This window comes from Myxocyprinus asiaticus, chromosome 2 (genome assembly GCF_019703515.2).
Source record: "Myxocyprinus asiaticus isolate MX2 ecotype Aquarium Trade chromosome 2, UBuf_Myxa_2, whole genome shotgun sequence".
In the NCBI taxonomy this organism is placed as follows: domain Eukaryota; kingdom Metazoa; phylum Chordata; class Actinopteri; order Cypriniformes; family Catostomidae; genus Myxocyprinus; species Myxocyprinus asiaticus.
In genome coordinates this window covers 48991306-49014837 of record NC_059345.1, presented here as the reverse complement: position 1 = coordinate 49014837, position 23532 = coordinate 48991306, and the positions used below count along the sequence as shown (strand labels likewise).

The window sequence follows — 23532 nt, the reverse complement described above, 5'->3', positions numbered from 1 at the left end:
ATGGCACACTCCACCTGGGGGACATATCCCTTAGCTGCTCCGCCGTTGAGGGTAGTTAGGATGGATGATCCCGCGAAGTGTGTACGGGCAGAAAAGGTGCCTTCCACAACTTCGTTAGCTCCACGTGCACTTCTGGGAAGAAAGGCACCGGGGCGGGGCGTGGCTGAGAGTCATGCTCCGAGCCCAGAAACCAATCATCCAGCCGCGAACACTCAGGGCAGGGTGGAGGGTTCCACTTCAGCCCGATGTTCGCAGCTGCCCGGGCAAGCACAGCTGCCATCTCAGCGTCCGCCTCATCCTGTGCTTTACTGCCTATGGGCGGGAGCTCAGAAGATTTGTCCACTTCCGACAGCAGAAGCCCACCCTCCGATGCTGCGACCGAAAGCTCATCCTCGTCGCTTGCTGCGAACGATACATTAAATCCGCCCTGAGGTGGACCGCCTGTATTGCTCGACAGCTCTTCTGGATAGAAGGAGTGTGCTGGGGGATGGGAGGTCCGTGGGGGTTGAGCCAGCAAAAACGCTCCCATATCCACATCCAGATCACCCATGGTGCTTGCCGACCCGTCCGGCTGAGCATCAGCCCAGGACGGAGTGGGTTGGGGAGCAGCCGCGGTGGCTCCTTGCTTCATGAAGAAGGAAGAAAGCCGCAACCGCAACATTCTGATGGGCATGTTCTCGCAATGAGAACATAACCCTTCCACGAAAGCTGCCTTGGCGTGCTGGCGCCCCAAGCACTTGAGACAGATTTCATGGCTGTCCGGAGGGGAGAGATAACGGTCACATCCAGTAGCGCAAACGCGGAAGGACATCTTTAAAAAGATGCCAAGCGTTTGCACGAGCTCTTTTAGAAGGAAATATACCCTTTTGAATATACTCCTTTAGCACCCGTGGATTCATCTGCCGAAGCGCCCAGTGGAAGCACAACACTCGACCATGCGAGGGTGACTGCCGATATGTGCCGTAAAATCCAGCAGCGTAAGCGATAGGTGAGAGGACGAACACAAGCATGCATTAGGCTCCGAAGAAAAAATCTGAATGAGTGGTGCACGCCATCTCCTTTTATACCTGTATGTCCGGGGGCAGAGAGTGGCATGCAAATTCCACTCTTCAATCCTCATTGGCCTTTTCTATTTTAAGCAAAGGTGATTGGGGCTCTCAAGATCGAACCACTAGTGTCACTACATCGACACAACGTCGAGTGAGTGACAGACAGGGAACTCCTGTGTCTAAGTCTGTGTTCACTACTTATTTCAAGCAAAGACATTAAAGTAGTCTGATGGACTGGGTCTGAAATCAGAATCTGTGTGAATAGTGTGCCATATTGTGGCAGTAAAACTCATATTGACATAAAGGGCATATTGACTTTGGTGCTAACATTATGACTGCCAGTATTTTAATGAAAACAAGAATGTGCTGAAATGACTTTTGAAAATGGACCATGGCTAAGGATTTTGTAGTTTTAAGGTTATTAATTTGGTAGCAAAGACCTCGTGGAAGACAGAAAGACAGAATATAAAATGTAAGCCAATAGCACATTCATATAAGCCTATAAATCGATTTTTCTTTGATTTCAATAGTGCTGAACAGAATTTATGCAGGGGAGGTACAACTGCAAATAGTTTTCTGGGGCATGTGCTTATGAGTGCTCTTGTGAGTTGTTCATGGTTATGTTCTTTAATTTTCTGATTCGACTACCTATATGTACATTATGTGTTACAATAGGCATGATAGATGTGGTGGTGACATCTTGAAGTATGCATAAATTCACAGGTGTGTTGTGACTGCAGTGTGTGTTTATGTAAATGCCTCTCACTCCTGTAATCTGTGTTATTATGTTGGGAATTAAAAATAAATAAGGTCAGTTTTATTGCATTTTCATAGCTTTGTCAGATAATCTCACTATGGATTGTGCATTTGGATATTTGTCCCATATTTTGTTGCTAAAGTGTTTAACCTAAACATTTACTATTAAAAGAACAGTACAGAACAGTGCTTATACTTGTCAGTCTTATTGCTGGAATTAATTCACTCTGAAACACACTGAGTTCTTTTGAGAAGTCTCTTTTAGTATTTCCGAGTGAAACGGCTTTTCGAAAGAGAAAAAAAATTATGGCGGGGACTTTGTTTAAGTTAGGACAAGGCTGGAGCCGTTGTGCAAATACAGATGAATGTGAAACAAGTGAGTAGAAGCTAATTTGTCCATGTTTTGAATCACAGTAGACTAAGCATAAAGAATAAAGGACACTTACTCGAGCGGTATATCCAAGATACCTCCGTCTGCAGAAAAAATATAAATAAACTCCAGTGAGTTTCCTTTTGACCAGCTTCAGTATCATTGTGTCTTATTTAGAAGTCATCATTCCTATGCCCTATTCCATTTGAAAACAATTACCCTCAACTGTGAGAGCTTCAGAAGGCTGAAAGGTGATAATGGTAAGTCAACACTATTTTTTAAGCGATTCTTATCGTAAAATCTGTTTGGAATTGACCCTATAACATGGATTGTGCTGCTTTTGAAGTACCCTGTGAAGGCATGATCAGCACCAGTTAGAACACAGCCAGACACGCTAGGGATGAGAGTGTTCTCATTCTAGAAAGCATTTGATTGGACAAAGTTTCTCATGCCATCTGTGTTGTCATGATTGTGCCTCGGTCTGTCAAACCAGAAGAGAGAGACTGCTGATTTTAAATGCTTATATCTTATGAAATTGAATTTTTTTCATAATTTGGAAGTACACTAGCATATTGATGACCTTAAAGGGAATAAATATAGACTAAAAGCAGCAAAATTTTAATTTAGATTTCATGGCGACTTTAAGCCTCAAGTATTTTGTGGCCCTTAGAACTCCAACAGTTGAGTAAAAAGCAAGCATGGCTTACTGCTGTTTTTGGTTTTTCTGAGGGGAACATCAACATCTGTCAGTACTCAGGGCATTGTTTAAAATGCACATGAAAAAAGCATCAGCCAGTATAGCTATGGGTTAATTTTGTTGTCAAATACTTAAGCTGTTTATTTCCCTGGAGCCCTGTCTGAACATGCACTGAATTCTGGACTAACTGAAAGTTCGACTTTTGTAATATTTACTACCTCCTTGACATTTCAAATCCCATCTCAGGGGCAAATGTTGAAGACTATATAGTCCAAGTTTTATTGATATTTGCCTTTTATCATTAGAAAAGAAAGTTAAAAGTGACAAGGAACTGCTGAGGAGAGGCTGATAGAATACATGCTTTAGAGGTAAATAAATGAGCGCTCCACAGGATGCTGGATCTGCAAATCAAGTTTTGTGAGGTTTGTTTATTACATCATTATGTATAATAATCATACTCAACCAAAACTTAATAATCTTATTAATAATCTGCCTGGAGATCATCACACAGGTCAGAACCCAATTTTCTATGTGACTATTCCCCACATCTATGACCGCCCTATCGCCCAAAACACAGAGTCTGGGGTGAAATGAAACCTGAGTGCCCACCACGTCACACAAAACTCTAAACCTTCAACCAGAATTCCTGGATCTCAATACACCACCAAAAAACATGGGCCATGTCTCCATCTTCCAATTGGCATCACCAGCAGGTAGGTGTGTCTTTAAGACCAAGCCTATACAATCTAGAGGGGTCCAATGCAATCTATGTTTTGCATAAGGCACACCCTTGCATCTCTAGATGCAGACTTGACATTTTTTTTTAATCCTAGCCAACACTCCCTCCTCCTGTAATGAGTCAGAGTTTATTAGAGAGCATAGTCAAACAGGCAGAGGTCAAAACCAGGTAAGCAATCAATAAATCCAAAAACGGTAGACAAAAGGGGTATATCCAAGGAACAGGCTAGGGTCAAAACAGGCAATAGAGGATGATAAATGCTTAGAAATGCAAGACAACAGAGTGAATTGGCAAGACTTTGCAGTGAAGTGGAGTTGAGGCTATATACACTGGGAGTTGATGAGGGAATGGAAATCAGGTGTGAGATTTAATGGCGGAAGTAAAGGGATTATGGGAAATGTAGTCCGGGAAGGGGTTAATGCTCAGGGGAAGGGGATCTCGTGTGAACAGATCTGGAGGATGTGACAGTACTCCCCCTTTGAGGCCCCCCTCTAGAGCCTCCAGGGGGTCGGCGTCGGGGCCTGGGAGCCGGGCGGTCAGGATGGGCTAGGTGGAACTCTGAGATGAGAGAAGGGTCCAAAATGTCCTCCGATGAGACCCAGGACTGCTCCTCAGGTCCGTAGCCCTCCCAATCTACCAGATACTGAATGAGTCTGCCCCGATGTTGAGAGTCTAGGAGAGTGTTAACTTGGTAGGCTATTTCCCCATCGAGGTCAAGAGGAAAGGGGGAAGGTTGTCGGTGGAGGTACTGGAAGATGTGGCCACAGGTTTGAGGAGGGACACATGGAAAGTAGGAGAGATGCGGTAGTGAGGGGGCAGTTTGTAACAGACAGGATTAATTTGTTTGATCTTGAAAGTTCCAACATACCTTGGGTAGAGTTTTTTGCAGGGTAGTCTCAGGCCTAGTTCTCAGGTGGACAGCCATACTTATTGGCCAGGACGGAGAGTAGGGAAAGTTCGACAACGTCGGTCGGCATGTATCTTCTGCTGACAGATGGCTCTCTGCAGGTGAACATGAGCCGACTCCCAGACTTTTTTGCTGCGCAGCATCCAATGGTTCACTGCAGGTAACCCCGATGGTTCTCCCAACCAGGGAAAGAGTGGAGGTTGGTATCCCAGGATGCATTGGAAAGGAGTTAAACCAGTAGAAGAACTGCAAAGGGAGTTTCGGTCATATTCTGCCCAAGGGAGAAATCTACACCAATCATACTGGTTAGAGAGAAAGAAGGTGCAGAGACCTACGACCTACTTCTTGGTTGAGGCATTCCGTCTGGCCATTAGACTGAGGATGATACCCGGAAGTCAGGCTGACATTGACATTTAGATGTTTGCAGAATTCTCTCCAAATCCATGAGGTATATTGAGGTCCCCTGTCAGAGATGATGTCATCTTGCAAACCGTAGAGCCAGAACACTTGATGGAAGATGGTTTCAGCCATCTCTAGGGCAGAAGGTAGTTTCTTGAGAGGGATGAGACGGCAGGCTTTGGGGAACCAATCCACCACTACCATGTTGGCTGTGTTCCCCTGAGACACAGGTAAATCAGTGAGGAAATCTACGGGAATGTGAGACCAGGGACGTTGTGGAATGGGTAAGGGGTGGAGGAGTCCTGCTGGAAGAAGTCTGGAAGATTTAGTTTGAGCAAAGATAGAACAACCCTTTATGTGCTGAGCATCATCTTGGGACAGGGAAGGCCACAAGAATTTATTCTGAACCAATTGTGTGGTGTGGTTCTCACCTGGGTGACTGGAGCTCAAGGAGGTATGGACCCACTGCAAGACTTTAGGATGAAGCTTGTTGGGAATGTAGACACAGTCTCTAGGGCAACCGGGTGGGGGTCACTCAGTCAGAGTGGCCTGCTCGATGTCATTCATGATGTCCCACTGGATTGGAGCAGCAATAACTGATTTGGGCAGGATGGTCAGAGTAGAGTCAGGAGATTCAGGGGAATAAATCCGAGAGAGAGCATCAGCTTTAGTGTTCAGTGACCTAGGACGATACATCACAGAAGTGAATCTGGTGAAGAATAAAGCCCATTGAGCTTGCCTTGTGTTCAGGCATTTGGGGGAGTGTAGATACTCCAGATTGTGATGGTCAGTGAGGATGATGAATGGGTGTTGTGAGCCCTCCAACCAATGACGCCATTCCTCTAATGCATCTTTCATGGGCAGAAGCTCACGGTTTCCCATGTCGTAGTTTTGTTCTGCTGAACTGAGTTTGCAAGAGAAGAAAGCACAGGGATACATCCTGGCAGGGTTACCGTGTCATTGGGAGAGAATGGCTCCGATCCCAATGTTTGAGGCATCCACCTCCAGGATGAAAGGCTGAGAAGGATCAGGATGATGAAGTACAGGTGCAGTGGTGAATCTTACTTTAAGATCCTGGAAGGCCTTTATGGCTGGAGAAGTCCACTGGAGAGTTTTAGGTTTTTCTTTGAGGAGAGAAGTGAGAGGGGCTGCAATGGTGCTGAAGTTGCAAATGAATCGCCTGTAGAAATTAGCAAAGCCCAAGAAGCATTGGAGTCCTTTGGTAGAACCCAGACGAGGCCAGTTCTTGATGGCATCTACTTTGAGACTGTCCATGTGGGCCCTCTCAGGGTTGATCACATAACCCAGAAAGGTTGTGGTAGAGACATGAATATCACACTTCTCAGCTTTTACAAAGAGGTGATTATCGTGGAGGCGTTGGAGAACTTAGCATACATGCAGGATGTGAGCTTCAAGGGAGGGTGCTAAAACCAGGATGTCATCGATATAGACTACGACACATCAGTGCAGAAGGTCGTGAAAGATCTCTTTCATGAAGGACTGGAAGATGGAAGGCGAGTTGGCAAGGCTATAAGGCATGACCCAGTATTCATAGTGCATGATGCTAATGAGGTGGTAAGCGTGTCACAGATCCAGTTTGGTAAAGACCTTGGCATCCCATAGTTGATCGAGTGCTGCTGGTACAAAAGGAAGAGGGTAGGGAAATTTGGTGGTGATGGCATTCAAGCCTCTATAGTCAATGCAAGGTCGGAGCTGCCGCTGGAGAGGTGGAGGATTGGATGAAACCCATCTGTAGTGCTTCCTCAATGTAATCCTCCATGGCTTGTGTTTCCGGAATCGACAGGGGATAGATACGGCTCTTAGGAGGTCGAGTGCCCGGAAGGAGGTCGATAGCGCATACAGTAGAGGGGTGAGGTGGTAATTGAGTAGCCTTAGTCTTACTAAACACGGGCAAGAAGTCCTGGTAGATACCTGGGATGGTAGGTTGCACAGAGGCTTCAGCAGGGTTGATATGAGTGGTCTGAAGGGAAACGGGTAGCACTGACTGTAGGCAGGAGGTAAAACAAGAAGTGCCCCACTGAATAATTTCTCCATCAGTCCAGGAAATGTGAGGGTTGTGTTTAGCAAGCCAAGGGTAACCAAGGATTAGGGGGTTCTTGGGAGTGTTGGTGACAAGAAGCTATAGTGTTTCATGACAAATCGCTCCCACCTGCACAGAGACATGTTGAGCAATACGAAGTTCTGTGTCAGCATGAAGAGGGCGACCATCTAGCACTGTAACAGATAGAGAAGGCAACAAGGGACAGTATCCGGAGATAACAAATCACAGAGATCAGAGTCAATAAAATTGCCTGCAGCAGCAGAGTCGATAAGAGCTTTGACATAAATGGAATTCTGAATGGAACAGAGTTTTACTTCAACAAGTAAGTTTCTATTTTCCAATAAATAAGAGTCATCAGTACTCACCGGGGTATTAGTGGGTAAGGAGGAACGTGAGGAACAGGAGGAGAGGAAATGGCCGGGCTCCCCACAGTACAAACACAGTATGTTATCAATTCATATTTGATGTTCCTCCCTCGACAGATGAGAGCGACCCAACTGCATGGGCTTGTTTAGAGGCGTAGTTATGGAAGATAGCTGGAGAGGTGATAATTGGGCAGATGGGGTGTGGCTCCACTTCAAATTGTCAAGTTTGATGGAGAGAGAAATAAACTGGTCGAGAGAGAGGTTATCACCTCGATTGGCCATCTCTACTTGTAGTTGATGCATGAGTCCATTGCAATAGATGGTTTTCAGCAGTGCATTCAGTCCATCTGCGAGAGTACAAAACGTAAGTGCATAGTCAGCCGCCGTGGCACTCCCCTGTGTGAAACGAATGATGCGATCACACATGTCTTCTCCACCCACTGGATTCTGAAAGATACTCTTAAAATGGAAAAGGAATGCTTCAAGATAGTTACGTATCTTGCTATTACGATTCCATACTGCCGTAGCCCAGTTTAGTGCTCGGCCAGTGAGCAAGGAGGTGATAAAGGCCACCTTGGATTCTTCAGTGGAGAAGTTGGAGTTAGATTGAGCAATACAAATGTTACATTGCAGCAAAAAAACATCACACTGACCTAGCGTGCCGCTGAATCTCTCCTGAAGTGCGAGAATGGGGGACTTCAGAAATTTGTCCAGAGTGAAGATGGTGTGGTGGCTGGATTTGCAGGCTGGTGTGGGTGACCTGGATGGGGAGCGGTACATAGATGACTCAGCACCTCCTCCATGGCAGAGGAAAGCTGCCCGAGTTGATGGTGTTGAGCTGCCAGCAATTCAGCTTGAGAAGTGAATGTAGCTTGTAGAGAAGAAAATTCTGCTGGATCTGACATTGGCAAAGTCTTCTGTAACGAGTCAGAGGCAGACACAGAGTGAAGATACATATGCAGAGTTTATTAGAGAGCGTAGTCAAACAGGCAGAGGTCAAAACCAGGTAAGCAATCCACACAATGAAATAAATCCAAAAACGGTAGACAAAAGGGGTAAATCCAAGGAACAGGCTAAATTCAAAACAGGCAGGCAATAGAGGATGATAAACGCTCAGAAATGCAAGACAACAGAGTGAATTGGCAAGACTTTGCAGTGAAGTGGAGTGGATGCTATATACACAAGGTGTTGATGAGGGAATGGAAATCAAGTGTGAGAGTTAATGGTGGGAGGAAAGGGATTCTGGGAAACGTAGTCTGGGAAGGGGTTAATACTCAGGGGAAGGGGATCTTGTGTGAACAGATCTGGAGGATGGACACCTCCAATACCAAGTTGAAATCTTTCTCCCATAATCTCTTGATAGAAGTTAAAGCTCCGTCCCCCAGACTCTGAATTAGCAGGGAGTAATACACTGATGCCTCATGACCTTTTCCAAAAGCAGTAATCACCACTCCCAGAGTATCTGCCACTTTAGGGTGGTGTATGCTACTCCCAAAATTGGTACAGAGCAGTTGGCACAGTTGTAATTACCTATAAAACTGAGATCTGGGGATCCCAAAATGTTGAACCAAATTTTCAAAAGATCTCAACACTCCACCCTCATATAGGTCACCGAGCGTATGAACCTTTCACACAATCCACTCAGACCAGCAGAAAGGGGACTTATTAATACATAATTTTAGGTTCTGCCATATGCTCAAGGCAACATTTAAATAAATATCAGAGTTAAACACTCTGGACACTTTGTCCATACCGCGTGCAAATGCGAGATGACGGGGTGTAACATAACTTCGCCAGTTAGTTTGATAGAAAGGCTTTGCAATGGCAAAATAGGGGCAAGAACTTCCTGTTCAATACCAAACCAGGGAGGGGCTCTCTCATGTGGAAGCAACCAATGAGCCAAATGTCTGAGACCGAATGCATAATAATAAAACAAAATCTTGGGTAGGCCTAGCCCATCTTTCTTCTGTCAATCAGCCTATGTAACTTATCGAAATGTAATCTGGGACACTTACCATTCCAAATGAAGGACTTCGCTATCAAATTGCTTGAAATAAGAGAGGGGGACATCAACAGGGAGAGATTGTAGCAAGTTGTTAAATTTTGGAATACAATTCATTTTAATAACATGAACCATCCCAATCATGGATAAATGTAATGAAGCCCACCTGCCCACATCGCTCGAAAACCTTTTCATTAAGGGATCAAAATTAACTCTAACTAAATCAGACAAATTTGCTGGGAATAAAGTGCTCAAATACTTATTGTCCTGTTTGGGCCACTGGAAGGCGCCTGACTGGAAAGCCATTACTGGGCAGTATGCTGTCAGAGCCAAAGCTTCAGATATAGACCAATTAACTCAGTATCCTGAGAACTTAGAAAATAAATTAATAATTCTGTGGAGGTAAGGCATAGATCTAGTGGGGTCGGAGACGAATAATAAAATATCATCTGCATAAAGCAAAAACTTATGCACCACACCTCCCGCCACCACCCCTGGAAAATCATCTTCCCTTCTTATCGTGGCTGCTAATGGTTCCAGGGCAAGACAGAACAATAATGGGGAAAGAGGGGAACTCTGCAGAGTGCCCCTATCCAGAGTAAAATAATCTGAAATTAATCCATTTGTTTGTACTGCCTCTATGGGGTGTCTATAAAGTAACTTAATCCATCCAATAAAAATATTCCCGAACCCGTATATTTTCAAAATCTTAAAAAGATAATCCCATTCTACCATATCAAACACCTTTTCAACAACAAGTGAAATGGCCGTGACCGGAGTCTAATCATTTGCCACTGACCACATAATATTGATAAGACGCCAAATGTTGTTAGAAGAGCTGCGGCCCCGAATAAACCCCACCTGATCTATATGTATAAGAGATGTCATAACTTAATCGGTTAGCCAAAATGTTTGACAATATTTTAATGTCTAGCTGGATCAGGGAAATTGGATGATAACTCTTACAATCTTTGTCTTTTTTAAGAATCAGACTGATCCAGGCTTGTGTCATGGTTGGTGGAAGCTTTCCATTCTTTAATGATTCTGTATAAACTTTGAACAAAAGTGGAGCCAGTTTTGTAGAATAAGATCTAAAAAATTCAGCGGCAAAGTCATCTGTCCCCAGAGCCTTGCCTGTAGGCATGGCCTTAATTACCTCGCCAAGCTCCTCCAGGGTTATCTCAAAATCAGGAGAATTTTTTTGCTCAGTCATCAGTTTAGGGAGTTCTAATGGTTCCACAAAATTTTTAATATCCTCATCAGTAGATGAAGACGTGCAACTATAGTGATCAAGATATCTTTAAAAGCATCATTAATATCACTGACTGAGGTAAATAATACCACCAGCAGATTTCACTGAGGGAATGGTAGAAAAAGACTCTCTCTGCTTTATACATCTAGTCAAAAGCTTCCCTGCCTTGTCCCCCAACTCAAAGTATGACTGTCTTGCCCTGAATACCCAAAACTCCACCTTCCGTGACAAAATAGTATTATATCTGTATTTCAATCGGGTCAATTCTCTGAGGCCATCAGATGACATTCGCCACTTATGCTCTGCCTCGGCACTTTTAATATTCCCTTCCAACTCCACAAGTTCAACTCCACGAGTTCTCGTGCTTTGGATTTTTTGATGAATGAGGCATTATGTATGATCTGACCCCTAAGAAATGCCTTAAGTGCCTCCCAAGCCAGAGGACAAAGGACACGGAGGACCAGTTGGTCTCCATATAAACATTGATTTCAGCCTTTAACATTTGTTGGAAATCAGGATTTTGCAAAAGGGATACATTAAAGTGCCAACTATATGATTTCTATTTCTCCATATGTGGCAACACCTCTAAACTCACCAGGGTGTGATCTGAGACTAAGATGTTTCCAACTGAACAATCAACAACAGATGAAATGAGGGACTTAGATATAAAAAAAATAAATAAATAAATAAAAATACATCTATCCTAGACTAAATCTTATGGACTGATGAAAAAAAAATGTATAGTCCCTTCCAGATGGGTTTAAACGTCTCCAGATAGCTGTAAGACCAATATTTTTACATATCCTGTGAAGCATCAGTGTTGCTCTTTTGCTTCTCTATGATCAAGGACTGAATCAATCAACAGATTAAAGTCTCCTCCCAATATTATATCATGAGGGGTGCCAGCGGCTTACAACATCCCTTCAAGATCTATAAAAAAGCCCTGATCATCAGAGTTAGGTGCATAAATATTAGCCAAAATCAACCTTTGCCCCTGAATTTCTGCTAAAACAATAATGACTCTTCCTTATTTATATTTAATCTGTTTGAGACATTTGAATTGTAGATGTTTACTTATCAATGTAATGACTCCCCTGTTCTTACTTGAGCCAGCACTAAAGAAAACATGTCCACCCCATATCTTCCCAAATGTCCAACTTCCTGCAGGGAAAGATGAGTTTCTTGAAGAAACACTATATCATATTTCTTATGTTTAAGCTTTTTATGGGGTGCCCCAACCCATTCACATTCCACATGGAGAGAGACAATCCACTCATATTAACATTTGACCTTTTGACATATTAGAAAAAATAGATTGTGTGCCGAACCAAACAAACAGAAAAAAGAAAGAAGTGTGCATTAACTCCACACACGACAGTGCCAACTGGTGTCTATCCCTCTAAACTCAAACAGTACATGTACGCCTACGAGAGTCCCCGCGACAACTTTTTGTGTTTGACAAAAACAACATTTTTTGTTTGCTCGAGTCCGGTGCTTCTGTACAAATTTTGTGAGACCGAATTATGTAACAGAGGAAAATCTCCAACCAATAGGCAGTATAAACACAAAGAATGTGTAGATTCATTCACAAGAAGGTGTCTTGAAGGTGTGTTCCTCCACAAAACAAACTCCAGCCTTTAGTGGAACCAGCACACTCACACACACACACACACACACACACACACACAAATGTTCAGTTTTCTCGGACAGTCAAATGATTGTTCAGTGAGCCGGCTGTTCATGAGTGCAGCAGATGACCTAATCCTTCCAATGTCCCACAAATACTCCACAAAACAAACTCCAGCCAATAGGAGGTATAAACACAAGGAACATGCAGATTCATCCACAACTGTCCCAAAGTAGCGTTATTCCAAAAAACAAACTCCAGCCGCTAGGCGGAACCAGCACAAAAAGAAACAAAAAAGGCGCCCAGCTTCCTCAGGCAGTCAAGTGTATGTTCAGCGAGCCAAGCTCACTTGGGAGCAACGTGAGAAACACACCATGACTTCCTCAGTCCATTGATTTTATGAAAGGCATCGCTTATTGTGGGCATGTAAATATTTTGTGGCCATCCTTAGTATCTATTCTCAGTTTGGCCAGGAACACCAGTGCAAAAGAGATCCTCCGTCGATGCAAGAGTTTCTTGAAGGAGAGTTACTACACAAAACAAACTCCAGCCACTAGGCAGAACCAACACAAAAAGAGACAAAAAGTTGCCCAGCTTCCTCAGGTAGTCAAGTGTATATTCAGCGAGTCAAGCTCACTTGGGGGCAACATGAAAATCACCAAATGGCTTACTCACTCCATTGTCTCTATGAAAGACAATGCTTGCTGTGGGCATGTAAATATTTTGCAGCCATCCTTAGTATCAATTCTCAATTTGGCCGGAAACATCAGTGCAAAATTGATCTTCCGTTGATGTAAGAGTTTCTTGCATTCCTTGAATTGATCACATTTCTCTCTTGTCAAATTCGCAAAGTCTGGGAACAAGAAAATGCTGTGGTTCTTCCAATAAATATTTCCTTTGCTCCACGCCTCGTGTAACACAAGATCTTTATCGGATGATCTCAGATATTTGGCCAGAATTGATCAAGGCCTGTCTCCCTCAGCGGATCTCCGAGCCGGGACCCTGTGAGCTCGCACAATTTTCAGCTTATGGCCTGTTATATCGTTTCCATCGCAGTAATTGATTGATGTATTACAGCAAGATCCTCCAAGTCTGCTATGACCTTCGTCAGCATCACAGACATGCTGGACAGTTGCCGTTGAATTTTTCCCGCTGCACCATCCAAACTGAGTCCCTGGTCTGCGGCCTTGTCTGGGATATCAGCTTGAGCATGTAAGTGTCTTTTAATATCTCCAGAGCCTGAGGATTTTGAATTATTTGCCATGTTGTCTTCATAGAACAGTTATGTAGCAGGTTAAAATAATTAAAAACTAGCAAAGTGCGCAGAGCTCGCCGTTCACATGTCCGACCCCCGCATGGCGCCACGTGACTCCCCCGATATTTGACTTTTTATCATTAAACAAGACAGTTAAATGTTACAGGGAACTGTTGAGGAGAGACAGGGCGAATGAAACAGGTGAGCTTTAACATTACATGCTCAAACGCCTCTGCCGCGGCTCTGATATGAGGACCGTTTAAATCAGACTGTTGCACACTGACCTATTATTATAGTAATACGATGGCATGTAACAACAAAACGAACCTGAACGGTCGTTTACATGTCTCAGTTGCTTCACGTGCAAGAAGGCAATTTTCTGTGCCCTCAAGAAACAAATCATCCAAACGGGAAAATGTATTGGCCGATGCTGATAATGAAAAAAATCAGAATATCGGCCGATATGTCGGCCTCGGCGATATATCGGTCGACCTCTAGTAGACATGTTATGCTTGACCACATATGACTAACATAACAAAATAAAGGAAAACATAAATAAAACAATAGAGTTATAAACTTCAAATAACTCAGAATGGCTGATGTCCACCTCCAGTGTGTGTGATGTCATTTCCTCACATATATCTTCAATGAAAGGTCATGGTATCTTGACATAACAGGGTGGGCAATAAATCAAGGGACATACAGAAAACCTCCACTATCAGTGTTAAAATTACACATTTACCACAGATGAATACATGTTAGTGAGAGAATACTAAACTCTTAACAGTATGTGGGGGAAAAAATAGAAATCCAATGATTTAGCATTTATTTTTGTCAAAGATGTTTGACGTGCAGTTTTTGGGACATGAGGAAATAACACAGTGCAATAGAAAAGGATTTCATTTATTTACAATTTAACTTTTAAGTCCACCGAAGTGTGTAACATTATAAAAAGTCTTTTTTCTTTTTAACAATTCTATAAAAATTGTAAACAGGTGAAATTAAACAATATAAATACCACACACACTTGTAATGGGGACTTAAATGTCACAGAATTGTAGGAATGACCCATATTTACAGTTTCTGCACAAGACACTGCTTTACATAGAAAAATAGAACGGACTGACGCAATAACGTATTCGGTGCGAACGTCCCCTACTAAACTTGAAAAACGCTTTAATACAACGACCGGGAAGAAGAGAGAAAGGGAGAGAAATGCTTAACATGAAAATAGTGTATTTCTCCTTGGATAAATGTCGTTGTTTTGGCAGTAAATAGTGTTTATCATAAGGGAAATGTAACAAAATCATGTTAAGTGTTTTAACTAATCCTGTACTACTGTACTTTTATTTTGAATTAATGCAGTAATGCAGTTTTACTTCTCTCTCTTTCTCTTCCAGAACAAGCTCTGATATATGCAATAAAATGTAATGGCATGATATGAATAGGTGTGTTTACTGGTGTTTTAAAATCTCAATGGTGGGAAACAATTAACATGCACTCGAATGCTATATGATTTTGACAAAATTGTCTTGCTTCTGACAGAAAACACAACAGAAGACATCTACTGATTGTCACTGATCTTTCCCCCATTCGCTTCTGTCAAGTGTAGTGTCCGTGTAAAGCAACAGCAGATATCTCACACAACTCACGTGTGTTTGGAGTCCCTCTCAGTTGGTCTAACACCTCCACTGAGGTAACCATTCTGTCACCCACACTGTAGGGTAAGCATCCCAATTAGAATAGTCCACACAGAAGTCAATTTTCCATTTCTCTCGATTTGTGAAACATTCTCAGCAGTTTGGGTGTGTGACGCTAAAATACGGGACAAATGGTATCACGTTTGGATTTCATACGGAACGCAATTTTTTTCCCTTAATTACGGGCGATTGCTTATTTTACAGGACCTTTGGCATATTTTGTTAATTAATTTTACCAGATATTGCTTCAGCGTGACTGGGTGACTCTCTTTCTCGCGGTCTCTTCCCCTCCACTCTCTGTTATGAATTCCCTCAGTCGATGATGCTGGTAACAATGGTTGTCAGGGGTGGGGAATGGCAGAATTCAAGTGATCATGCACCAGTTACAACAAAGAATCTCCAGTTTACAAAACAGCATCCAATACAGTTAAAGGGAAACTAACTACAGTAGAATATGGACTTCTGAAGCAGCAAAACAAGTGGGTATACCTAGGGCATACGCAAATATTGATCCTTAGAAGTCATTATACGCAAACAGCCCTGGGAAAAAAGTAAGCATACGGCATGTACTTGCGTATGGCCCTGACTACACCACTGTTCTGACTGCTTAGCCAGTATGGGCAAAAACAAATGAAATGTCTCATGTTTTGATCCTCATCTCCCTGGCTAACCCGAGTTTTTGGCCCCGGCAAGACTTTGTGGTGTCAATAAAAAGAGAGAAATTCGGAAAATATTGACATTCATTCGGTGGGATTAGCACAAATGAATACATGTTAGTGATAGAATACTAAAATGCACAAAGACTTATTGACTCATTGTCCCTCAAGCCACTGCCAGCTAAACATCAGAGATAAACTGTTTGTGTGTGTGGCATGTGTACATCTGTGTGTGTGTTTCCATCTGTTGATGGGTATAAATTGTCTCTTCGACGGTTTTCTTCAGAGTGGATTTCAGTGCATAATAAACACATTTGACTGTACTTAATGCACATGTGTAGCCTAATATACATCTATTTGTTTACATTTTTTTCTTTCCTACTTAAACACTTGTATATTTTACTTTACATTCTTCTGAAATGCAAGTATGCTTATGTGTTAAATTATCATATATACTTATATATATATATATATACATACAGTATATATGACCAAATTTCAGCCATGCAACTCTGTGGCACAAGCTGGTAGGTTGTTATCTGTTAGCCAACTGGCTTGGGCACATATGACATGTTAAGCCAATCGGGTCGCATGGTGTAAGCTGATTGGGCCTTTGACATGCAATCGGGTAGCCAATCAACTTGCACCTCTCTCTGGTCTAACATTTAAATTGTTGTTTTGCAAATAAGCCATTAGAGATTTTTGTCTGAAACCCACCTCCACCCCAGCTGCAAATATATATATATATATATATATATATATATATATATATATATATATATATATATATATATATATATATATATATATATATATTAGTTCTGAGAAAAAAAAGTGTGGCATTTTATTTATTTATTTATTACAGATGCAATTTGGTTTGATATTTTGTATCTAAATTCAATGAAATTAAGTGTAAAATTGTATGTGTAACTTAAGTGTTCTAAAATGTCCAAATACTTTATGGGGCTATCTAGTTTAACTTCTAGAAATGGCATTGAGCACATTTTCAAACGCCTGTGGGAATGAGAGCAGGCTTGATCTGTGCTTGGATCAAAGCCAGGTGTGAGGCTGTTTCCAGCTGTCATGATGAGTCTCTTCTTCACACACAGCTCCTGATGGGAGCAGACAAATTAACATTCTGCAGGGGAAAGTGTGTGTATATTATTTGCAGCAGTGCAAAATGCATCATATCATGAACAAGACAAATGATCTATCCATGCTTGAATCAAACTCACTCAGAATGCTGATCATTTCTTACATGATATCCATGCATCAATGTTTTTAATATATCCATATGTGGTTACAGACAAATCATATACTGTAGAAAAGTGAAACTGCTCACAGTAACATAACATGACCCACTGGAGAGTCTTGCTTACACTCGACTAGAGTATGACATAGGAGACAGGTTACAATCCTTCATTTTGTTGAGTCACACCCACATCTTGTCACCAGTGGTTGCCATTCCAATTGGAAATTGCAAACTCTCATTGAAATGAGAGTTTAAATAGTTTATAAACTGTAAAATACATCTTTCAACAGATTTTCAGTTGACAATTTTCAGTTGTGACATACAACATTTTGAATGGATTTGTCCCTCACAGTCAAATTAAATATGCTCTCTGCTCTGACTTACTGTATGTCCATTAATATTTTTACACAAGTGAAATGCTAATTCAAGCACACTTTTGCATTCTTGCTTAAATATACAGTATATACAAAACACAAAAACTCACTATCTTACATAAAGATTCCATCAAAATGGACATATTACAGGATAACATTTTGGACATAGAGACAGGCGCAGAGACATTCCCAGCTGCATGCAATACAGTGCCACGATTGCACCATTCTTGAAGAATTCAGAACAACTTTTTGGTGTTCAACATTTGCTAAAAATACCCCTCCAATGTTTGTTGCCACATATGGTTCCTATTGTTTCTAAAGTGAGAGGGCCACTGACAGTGAGTTCCATTCTAGAGAATCTTCCCATGTAACTCTTTTCATTAGAGCTGAAAAATCTCCTCCAATTTCCTCAAACATGCCCCTTCTTCTTTTGCGAGTTGTGAAGTTTCAATGAGATCCATGACACCCTGGCATTCTCCAAAACTGTTCCAAAGGAAGGCTGACTCAGCCTGGGGACAGACTGAGCATGGAGTCCCTCTCAGTTGGTCTAACACCTCCCCTGAGGCAACCATTCAACCACCCACACTGTAGGGTAAGCATCCCAATTAGAGTAGTCCACACAGAAATCGATTGTCAAATTGTTTCACAATTTGCCCACTATGAAGATGGCTGTGGCCACCTTCATCATGACGTGACAGGGAAGCCATGAACACAACAATAAAGTACAGCAAAGACCCATTACCAGGATGACAAAACTTGCTACATTCAGTAGTTTGAGCTCTCACCTTAGACTTTTTGGCATGGCTTGTCAAATGGAGTTTGAGTGAACAGCCACTGGCAAGCACTAACCTCACTTAATGACGAGGAGATGTGTGGACAACAGAAAACGTGACCATCCATTTTTCATGAGCTCTGCAACACAGTTCTCTGCCATATTAAAAATGGAGCTGCTTTTTCCCTCGTTTGGAAGCTCTGGGGTTCTTGTAGTTTAGGTCAAATTTCTAAGATTCTAATGCCCTTTTGTATGTTTGTGTTTCTGACAGATATCTCTGCTGTGGAGTTCATGGAACGTCGTGGCAATCTGAAGAGCAGATACGAGCTGCTTGGAGACTTCCTGTCAGATATGCTGTCTGTGGGGGTAGAAGACATTAACATTTTTAGTCTGGTGGAGGTGCGGGACAAGACTCTGGATGTGAGGTTCGCCGTACACAGTGCGCCGTTCCTCAGGGCTGAGAGAGTGCACGGATACCTTGCAGCTCATAAACAGAAAGTAAGAGTCTGGAATGAATGTTAATATGGAAATAAATATATCCGACCTTGTAACAAGCATATAACGTTTTTTTTTTATTTATTTTTTATTTATGAACCTCTCCAAAAGCATGAGAGCTTCTACATTTTATAAATACAAGCCAAAGTATACTGTAGATTACATTTTCTTTTACTCATTTGTTAAAATTGCAAGACCTGATGTATATTAACTTGTCCCTCTTTGTACCTTTTTCAATCAAGCCTTAAGAGTAGTCATGATTATCTCTGGCTCTTCTTTCATTTAGCTACACATACAATCTACTCCTTTCTTACAGTAGATAGATTATTTAAGGTAAAGGAGATAAAATGTGAAATGGAAATATATTTAACAAACAAACATGCAAGGAGTGGGGAATGTGTAGAACTTTTAAGAATGACAGATTTCACAATTCTGCAGAGTTCTGTGCATACAGGTTCCATCAGGGCCTGATCCGAGATGGTGAATAGGAGAGCTGATGGAGGCTAAGGGTTATTAATGATTGGAATGGTAATCCTGAAAAAAATCTAGACAAAATGTTCCTTTATTCTTTCTTTCACATTCAGTCCCTTGTTCTCTCACTCTCATTTGCTTGATTCTCCTGTAACTCATTCCATTACTCAGAGCTAAAAAGTTAAGGTAGAGTTAATTACAGATGAACTCACTGATATGAAAAGTGAGTCATACGTCTCCGCTTGTAATTGGAAAAATTTCATAACATGGAAAGAAAATATGTTTTTTAGTGAAATTAAAATTGCAAATATTGTGTTTATAGTGATGACTAAAAGGTACGTGCACTATCAGTGTTCAGAAAGAGATCGGAGTTGGTCGGGTAGGAGAGAACAGCCAGCGCATACTCATGCACTGATCTACATGCACACTCTATTGCATCTGAATCTCATGTAATTGCATTTTTTTCTATTTTTGGCTGGTATGAAGACTGAATTCACTGCATGTCAGTCTGCTAGATGTGTCAAGTGGGGTGTGTGATAATGGCTTACATGTAGAGAAAACAGAGATAGACAGAGAGTCTGAAAAAACGAGTGAGAACAGCAGGTGGGAGACTGACAGAAAGAAGCCCCCTTGTGTCTGTAACGTTTAAATGATCCTTAATACACTGCCATGATCTCCAACAGACCTCTCTCTTCCTCCTATTTTCTATCTCCCTGCCCTGCCACCAAATGCACACTTTGAAAAATCCAGGATTCCCCTGTGGCCCTGCTAAGATGGGGGAAGCAGATTTTGGTGCACACTGCTCATCTCCCAGGGGTACACTCTTCTATCTCACCCCCTAACACCCCTCTGCAATACACACACACACTTGTGACATCCTGTGAAGTGTCAGACACAAAAACACAGCCTGTTGCATCAAGCTGGAAAAACAGAAAAAGAAATCTCCCTCTGGTGATAGTGAATCCTGATGAAAGTCTAGGAGTCAATGATAAATGGAAAAAGAAGCGTGGAAAGAAGTTTTTCTGGCAACCTTGTTATTTTGTGCATGTTTGTGGTGAATCTGTGAAGATTAAAGGTTAAAATGCAAAGCTTGCACTAAGGTGTAAGACTTAGGGACCTTTCACGTAAACTCATTTTTGCATCCGTCCACACTGTTTTTCAATTGTTTTCTTGGTAAAACTTTATAATAAGATTCAAATAACATTAGTTAAACAATTAGTTAGGTATCATGAACTAACAGTTAATGATGTTGTTTTTTTACTGCATTTATTAATCTTTGTTAATGCTAGCTAAAGGAATAGTTCACCCAAAAATGAAAATTTGCTAATAATTTACTCACCCTCAGGCAATCCAAGATTTAACTGAGTTTCTTCATCAAATCAGAATTGAAAATTTTTAGGATTTCATTTCAAGCCTCCTCCTCTAAACAATGCAAGTGAATGTACTCCATTTTTTGATGGTCCAAAAAGCATATTTAGGGTGCATCAAAATAATCCACACGACTCCAGTCGACAAATAAAGTTCTTCTGAATGCAAACGATTGATTATTTTTAGAAACAAAACAATACTTATATACTTTTTAACTACAAATGTTCGCTTCCGTACATCTCTGTGATGTGCGCTCATGAGAGGGATGACCTCGTTGGTAAGGTCACGTGGAGTCGTCAGGAAGTGTGTCATTGTTTAAAAGAGAAACTTGTGCTGTTCACAAACCAAAACAGTCCAAAACAATTTCAAAACAATACAATATAAAATAAAATAAAAAATTATTTCCAAATAACAATAAAAAAAAACAATGTAAACAATGACGTGCTTCCTGACTCCTCCACCATGTGACACGTGACCTTACCAACGAGCTTACGTCATCCCTCTTGTGAGCGCACGTCACAGAGATGTACAGAAGTGAACATTTGTAGATAAAAAGTAAATAAGTATTGTTTTGTTTCTAAAAATAATCAATCGTTTGGGTTCAGAAGACCTTTATTTGTCGATTGGACTTGTGTGGATTATTTTGATGCACCCTAAATATGCATTTTAGACCGTCAAAAAATGGAGGACATTCACTTGCATTGATTAGAGGAGGAGGCCTGAAATGAAATCCTAAAAGTATTAAATTCTGTTTTGATGAAGAAAGAAACTCAGATACCTATATTTTGGTTGGCCTGAGGGTGAGTAAATTATCAGCAAATGTTCATTTTTGGGTGAACTATTCCTTTAATAAAATATAATTGTTCATTGTTAGTTCATGTTAGTTCATAGTGCATTAGCTAATGTTAACATATACAACTTTTGATTTAAAAAATGTATTACTATATGTTGAAATTAGTGCTGTCAATCGATTAACATTTTTAACCAAATTAATTACATGGTATGCCAATTAATCAATCTAATTAATCACAATTACGCAATATATATATATATATATATATATATATATATATATATATATATATATATATATATATATATATATATATATATATATACGCAAGAATGCGTTCTTATCTTGTGCCTTGCTGTCTGTAAGTGTGGTTTGTTCTCTGTATGAATTGCACAGTACTTAAGTTCTGTGTACTGCCCCCTGAATTAACACGTTAAATCGACAGCCCTAGTTGAAACTAACATCAACCGAGATTAAAAAATGCTGTAAAAGTGTTGTTCATTGTTAGCTCATGTTAACTTATGTTGTTAACTTATGTAACACATGGAAAAGTGTTACCATTTTCATATGTAAATGTGTGCTAGATGGATGTATTTGATGGTTGTGCCGCGTCTTGCTGTTTTTGCAGTCTCCGTGTCAAGTTAAAAGAACTTCCAACCAGGGACTAAAAACGAAATGATTTTCATTTCGGTTCGTTCTGAGCAAAAACTGTATTTTTTCATTCCGGTTCAGAAGTTCCGTAGCCTCCTTTCCAAATAGTTAGCAGTGTGATGAGCAACGGACCAGATACCATTCCAAAAGCCTTGGTTATGGCAGGGCCCCTCTCTACTTGTCAATGGAAATAAAAGTTGCCCTATTTTGATTGGATCATCATGGACCAACACAAACAAATGCCAAGCAGCTATCATATAAACTCCTTGGACAACTGCCAGATACCTTTTATGGGGCAGGAAGGAATGCCCCGTATAATCCCTCACATTGGAGGAGACTATCAATTGGTCCAACATGCGGTTTGTTCCTGCCAAAACCCATTGGCACATCTTGACTCTCACCCTAAGGTTTAAGCTAAAGTGGCCATAAGAATTCCTCAGGACTTCCAGATGCAGCACATTAAATAACTGCCCATGTGGCAGCAGTGGCTAAAACAAAAGAAGCCTCAATGAAGGACAATTTCATCCATGCATATGCTTGAAATCCTTGAAATGGACACAAACTGCAACACATACACTCCATGTTCACTCACAGAGCTGTTTATGTTAATTGCAGTTGATTGTTATCACAATAATTCATAGGAATTGACATATTAACATATACATGAATGTATGGGTGATGGCTCAACCATTTCAGATCATGTTTGGTCTCTATAAGTTCAGAATAATGGCTAGACCATTTTGAAAGAGGTTTGGAAAGAAATAAAGCTGGGTAAAACTTTAGGGACACTGATCTAACCATGTACTTTAAGACATGCAAATGAGTTCCACACCAGGGTGGGCCATACTGTGGCTACTTCTGATAACAACAGCCAACCACATTGCTGGAATGGAAAGGCACCAGATTTCAATTCCTCAAATGGCAGGCCTGTGTTCTGAGTTTTTGACCTGACGAGGAAAGAGACAACAGCATGATTAAGGTTAAGTTCTTGTGAGTAAAATCATACTTGTACCTCTTCTCCAGCTGCACTCTAGTTTGCAGAGGACCCCAGCATCTACAAGCTTTGCCTAATCCTCACAGTTCCTTCAGAATTGCAGCCCAGTCTGCATGACCAAGACTCCAAGGACACTCTTGGTGCAACAGGAATTCAGCATCCTCCAGCACTTTGTGGCCATGATTGTTGGAGCGCAATCCTGTACTCTTCCCACTGCATGCAGTTTACACAGCCAGTGGAAGACATCTTTGACCAGAGGCTCTACTAGTTATCACAAATCTCACAAATCCTTCAGATAAGTCAGATGGCAAACTCCTTCTAATTTACATATTTTTCCTAATTTATTGAACCATCCTCTTGGTTCATTCTTTTGTTGTTATGGTGAAATTCCCTAACTCGTGCCCCAAAATCAGGGAGGGGGCATCTGACACTAACATACATATTTGGGTGACCGTGTGATTATCACTACACCGGTTAGAACAAAATAAAAGAACGGTTAATAACATTCTATTTAAAATGACAGTAC

General features: G+C 41.2%; 1 protein-coding gene across 1 annotated transcript in view; it reads left to right on the top strand.

Moving 5' to 3' along the window:
* LOC127409830 (neural-cadherin-like) overlaps positions 1-23532 on the top strand; it is a 413418-nt gene that overhangs the window by 265252 nt on the left and 124634 nt on the right. Inside the window, exon 21 of the mRNA XM_051644684.1 lies at positions 18506-18732. Coding sequence (XP_051500644.1) covers positions 18506-18732 — 227 coding nt within the window. The remainder of the gene's footprint in view (positions 1-18505; positions 18733-23532) is intronic.